Source organism: Conger conger, chromosome 18 (genome assembly GCF_963514075.1).
Source record: "Conger conger chromosome 18, fConCon1.1, whole genome shotgun sequence".
Classification (NCBI taxonomy): domain Eukaryota; kingdom Metazoa; phylum Chordata; class Actinopteri; order Anguilliformes; family Congridae; genus Conger; species Conger conger.
Genome location: NC_083777.1, coordinates 32,195,098 through 32,200,804, shown reverse-complemented (window position 1 = coordinate 32,200,804; position 5,707 = coordinate 32,195,098). Strand labels below are relative to the sequence as shown.

Sequence of the window (5,707 nt, the reverse complement as noted above, 5' to 3'; positions counted from 1 at the left end):
GAACACACAACGCATCATAACTCTACGTGGATAGGCTACAGCAGTAGAAGTTAAAAAATAAGTCTATATATGCTATATATAACTGAACATTCGAATGCTGATGTAACAATCACCGCCGGCAAGATTTGAAAGCAAGGAGTTCTAGAACACTGGCTTAGAATGTTGTAAAAATATTTTAAAAAACGTACTCTTTAATTATTAATATTTTTGCTCACATTTATTATTATACTATTCTTCATTCGTCTCCAATAAGCTTTGTTGGCGCTTTTTACGCATCTGCAGAATCCCCAGATAACGTATTGCGTCATCGCCCGCGTCACTCGCAAACCGAGCGGCAGCGACCATTGGTTCTTCTGTGAAGTTAAAGGTATCCCGCTCTCGGCTCGGATTGGCTGTACTATTTGGCTGCAAATTTCAAACTACATAACTGGCGCTTTTTCAGTCCTGCAATTCAATGATACTAGTCAGGTAACAAAACTCAGAGGCTTCGCGCGAAAATAATTAACTTAAAAGGTAAGATTATCATATTTAATACAGAGGCACATTTCTTAAGATGCTAACTAGTCCCGTTGATTTTTAGAATGTGTATTTAATGCAGTTATCTTGGCTAGTGCTACTTAATTTACGGAGCTAGCAGGCAGTGTTAAAAGTTGTTTACTAGCTAGCTAGCTAACGTGCAATTAATTTACTTTCCTGCAAACTTAATCCTGGGGCGAGATGGATTGTTTCCGTAAATTAATAAATCCAGAAAAGACTTTCTAAAATGGTCTCGAAGTCTTTGCAGTGCGGAAATGTGCATATCTCGGTTGCCAGCTTGACACGTAATGGACGCCTGGCTGATGTTAGTTTGCTGACGTTTCCGCTAGCAAGCAATGCTTCTCCGCCTTCCAAGTTTTTATTTTAGCTATTTATTTTGAAACCTGTCCGTGTAAATAACCTAATTAATTCGCTTGGCAAAATGACAATGTGCTGTGTGGTTAGCTAGCTGGCTAGCTATGCAAGGAAGTAACGCAAGCTCGGTCCGACTTGACTTTCATGCTGCCTTGTTTTTTAATTCAGAAGTTTCCTGACTGTCTAATTTTAGAAAGAGTAGAAAGTGCTTTACTCCATGTAAAGCGTTGAAGAAAGGTGTTGTTAAATGGCTACTTTATGGGATGGGCCCCCAAAAACCCGAAAGTCTGGTCCGGAGATGGGGCGCTAAAATGGTTTCCTTGGAATTAGCATATTGCGTTTTAGGCGCCAGAGCTACCCCAAAGCTAACGTGGACCGTGTCAAATCCAATAATTTAACCTTATTGTAATTTTTATTTTTAACCTTTATTTTTAATCATGGGAGGCTTAGTTGCCACTTCAGCACAAGTAGTGTAGTGAACAGTGTCGCAGTGTTACCCGACCATCAATCCGACTTTCTCTGCTAGTCACTGCTCGGGTTGTGTGGTTTAAATGATTAATTTGACACTCACGGTATCGCAAAATATTTCAGCATATTTTACATTACATTATTGGCATTTGGCAGACGCTCTTATCCAGAGCGACGTACAGTAGATTAGACTAAGCAGGAGACAATCCTCCCCTGGAGCAATGCAGGGTTAAGGGCCTTGCTTATTGTGGCTGCACCGGGATTAAAACCACAGACCTTGCGTCTCCCAGTCATGCACCTGAACCACCACGCTACAGGCCGCCCAAGTGTGGATTATTTTGTTGCCATTGTTTGTGGGGTTTTTTGGGGGGGGAGTTTTTACCTCATGTGGTCGTTTGCGGGTTCGTTTGCCCTGCCGTTTCTCTAACGCGTCTGTGACAGTCCTCTGTAAAAAGCGCTATACAAATGACTACCATTTAGCTATTTAGACTAATGATTTTATTCGCTTCCTGTGTTTTTCAGGGTCTTAAAGAAACTTAAAGAAAAAGTAAAGATTGTATAAATAAATAAATAAATAAATATGAAAAGCCCTTTTGCCAAGCCGGAGGTCCCTCCAATCCCTAAAATGGAGCATTGTGACAAGGTGTCAGACCAGACTTCACCCAAAAAGCCTCCTCCGGTATGCGGGACAGCCCTGAAACCGTCCTGCGTGAAGGCCATAACTTTCGACTCCTGCGAGGACCTGAGCTCCCTGAACAAGGAGAACCGCGCGGCGTCGCCGTCGTGCAGCCTGCTGGGCTGCGGGGAGCTCCAGGAGGACAGCGGCTACGTTACGCCGGTCCTGGGCGGCGGCGGCTGCTCGCCCGTGGCCGCCGTTTTGCCGGCGGAGCCCAGCCCGGCGGAGCCCAAGCTCCCGGCGCTGCAGTTCCAGCGCGCCGTGTGCCGGGAGCTCCGCAAGGGCTTCCAGAGGACCGGGACGTACGACTGGGCGGTGGTCCACGCCCTGGCCGGGCAGTTCGGCCTGCACAACGTGGTCGGGGGGGAGATGGGGCTGGAGCACTTGGACGTCCTCCAGGGCCTGCTGGAGAAAGGCATGCGGCACATCCTGACCTGGATCCTGGCGCTGCTCGACGACGTCGACCTCGTGAAGTACGTCCGTGTTCCCTCCCGTGCCGCCCGGCAGCACTGTGGCTGTCTGACCTCCATGTACATGCACACCGTTTCATTTCAGGCCTCCAGGCTGAAGCAAGATTCCCTCGGGGCCTGTTTTGTGTGGCTGGTGTTGGTTAACTGCTTTAATCCTTGTTCCATATTTGAGGGGTTTCCGGGTTTTACTCGGTGCAGTTATCCGACTAACTTGGTAAACCAGGCTGGGTTTCACAAAGCAGGATTAGTTGCCTGGGTAAATTCAGAGTAAAACCTGGAACGTGGACTGGCGTAAAAACGTCCGTTCCCCGTTTGACTCTGTAGAGTTGCCCGGCTAACTCGGTAATCCTGGCCCTCCTCCGCACTGGCTGTGTTTAGGAGTTGTGTTGCGTGTGCTGTCTTAACGGAGCGTGTGGTGTTCCTGCAGCTGTAAGCGGGTGAGCAGGGCGTGGCGGAGGGTGATCTCCGGGGACCCGCGCGCACAACGCCGCTGCTGGGAGGCGGAGCAGAGGCTGCGGGTAAGACGCTAACGCTAACTCCTGCGGCCGCCGCACCTGGGGCACGTGTGCAATGCATTCGGATTCAAATGCACTTCCGTGCTCCATTGATCTAGCCTGGCGCAATTGAGCAGAATAGTAAATTATTTGGCTAACTTTTATTCAAAGTGAGCTACGGTTGATTAGACTAAGCAGAGGACAATCCCCCCCCCCCCCCCCCCCGGAGTAATACGGGGTTAAGGGCCTTGCTCAAGGGCCCAATTGCTGTGCGGATCTTATGGTGGCTACACCGGGATTAGAACCTCCAACCTTCCCCTTCCCCGTCCCAGTCAAGCAGTGAAGGAGAGCATTGAATCCCAAATGATGACGTATTTGACCCAGGTCTAGTCCTGACTTCATTGTCCACTGTGCTGAACTCACCCAGTTGTGAGCCTGACCTTTGAACCCTGGGCATGGCGGCACTGTGTGAATCCTGCTAGCACGGGACTGTTTGTTCCCTGGAATGTTTTAAATGGAGGTGTTGGAGCGGAGAGGAAGTCCTGCAGTTTTAGGGCTCATCCATGTTGGGTGACTTTCATAGATTTAAACCCATTGTCTTGATGGTACTGTGTGGGTGTGCATAACTTTTTTTTTTTAAATTCTTGTAATTGTTTAAGGAAGTGTAAAACATGAATTTGGGCATTGTTGGAACTTGATTGACTTGGTGTATTTAGGGTGTGTGCTAACCTGGCTGTGTTTCTCTCAGGACTCCAGGAAGCTTGGGGCTCCTCTGTCCCGGAACCTGACCGTCAGCAGGGGTGTGTTCACGCCCCTGCAGCACCTGGCCTCTACCCCCATACAGACGCCTCATCGCCAGGTCGCGCAGCGGGACCGCTTCCTGGAGTTTCAGGAGGTAACGTCCCCCTCCCAGTCCCCCTGGGGTGCAGTGTCATCACTGTGCTGCTTTGAGCTTAGCCTGTCAAACTGTGGTTACGTGACGTGGCTGTGTGTGTGTGACGTGGCTGTGTGTGTGTGACGTGGCTGTGTGTGTGTGACGTGGCTGTGTGTGTGTGACGTGGCTGTGTGTGTGTGACGTGGCTGTGTGTGTGACGTGGCTGTGTGTGTGACGCGGCTGTGTGTGTGACGCGGCTGTGTGTGTGACGCGGCTGTGTGTGTGACGCGGCTGTGTGTGTGTGACGCGGCTGTGTGTGTGTGACGCGGCTGTGTGTGTGTGACGCGGCTGTGTGTGTGTGACGCGGCTGTGTGTGTGTGACGCGGCTGTGTGTGACGCGGCTGTGGTCTTTAGGTGGTTGTGTGTGACGTGGTTGTGGTCTCCAGGTGGCCGGCTCTCTGAAGCAGCACGAGGCGCTGCGGTCCTGTCAGCGGTGCCGTTCCCCGGCGCTGGTGGACTCCGCCCTGCGTCGGGCCGCCTGCACGCGGCAGAGCTGCGAGTTCGTCAGCTGCACGCTGTGCCACGCCTCCTACCACGGCTCCGCCCCCTGCCCCAGCGCCCGCCGGTCCCCCGGCCAATCCCACGCCACCCCCCGCCCCGGCCGCGCCCCCTGCAAGCACACCCTGCGCCGCCTCTGAGCTGCTCTTATACCCCCACGCGTTTTAGCCTTTTAAATATTTATTCAGTCTGATGCGTTTTAGCTGCTGTCGGAACAGAACGGGGTCCGTTCCGCTGATCCAGGGTTATCGGACAGTATCCCTGGACTGGAATGCCTGCTGGATTCAAAAAGAACCAAAACGGACTGCTGTGGTGCTTGTAAATTTCTGAAAATATCAGTTTTTATGAACATTTTTTTATGTTTGTCAAATATAATATTGTCTCTGTTCTGTCCCTTTTCATTGTAAAAATGTAAATATTGAAAATTGTTCAACTCAATAAAGCTTACTGAAATTCAAATTACTGAAGTCAAATTGTTTTTTTACGTTACATTATTGGCATTTAGCAGACGCTCTTATCCAGAGCGACGTACAACAAATTGCATACCCATAACCAGGGATAAGTTTGACTGGTTGTTTCACTTTTCAGGATCTTGGTGGCAGGTGGTGAGTTTGGGGCTGTGGAGGGATTGGTGTGGCATCGCTGTGAAACCCCAGCACATTCCTCACGCCTTAATATCCTAATTGTCATTTATTACTGATGTCAATCTGGGGAAAAAGCCCATGGTATAATGGGTTCACTCCCAATATTTCATGAAGGAATAATCTTCAGGCTGCTGCCTGGTTACCCATAGAGCTGTCTCTTAATATACCTATGGAAACAACCACTTCTATTGACGATATCCCGGCTGAATCTTTCCGCACGTTATTTTATTCCCTGCCGTGTTGTCATTTTTGGCCGACAGTCAATTCCGCCAATTCCGTTAATTAACCGCTAGAATATAGACCCTGGCTGGGTTTGAATTTAGGGCCCGGCTTTGATCCCTGCATTACTGCGTTTTTACATTCCAGTTGAACAACATGGGAGATTCCGCAGACCGGATGTCTCTGGCTTGGGCCTGACCTCGTTTCTTTTCTTTTGGTCGTGACCGCGAGCCCTACATTTGCCCTTTTATGACCCTCATTTAAAAATGAACGCGCGCGACCCTCATGAACGGGCCCGGCCCTAATGAAGGAACAGTTTTGCCTGCGCCGTTGTTTTAGGCCTCAGGATGGCGCCATGGAGCGATCTAACTTCTCCAGGTTTAATAAATTGGTTGGCCTACGCATTTCATATC

At 49.8% G+C, this 5,707-nt stretch overlaps 1 protein-coding gene across 1 annotated transcript; it reads left to right on the top strand.

The window, feature by feature from the left end:
• The first annotated feature begins 389 nt into the window (after positions 1 to 389).
• fbxo5 (F-box protein 5) lies at positions 390 to 4,890 on the top strand. Its single transcript, XM_061228781.1, has 5 exons — positions 390 to 513; positions 1,882 to 2,508; positions 2,933 to 3,023; positions 3,748 to 3,894; positions 4,320 to 4,890. Exons 2-5 carry the CDS (start codon positions 1,940 to 1,942, stop codon positions 4,569 to 4,571), a joined length of 1,059 nt encoding a protein of 352 aa, XP_061084765.1. The 5' UTR covers positions 390 to 513; positions 1,882 to 1,939; the 3' UTR covers positions 4,572 to 4,890.
• Positions 4,891 to 5,707: the final 817 nt, after the last annotated feature.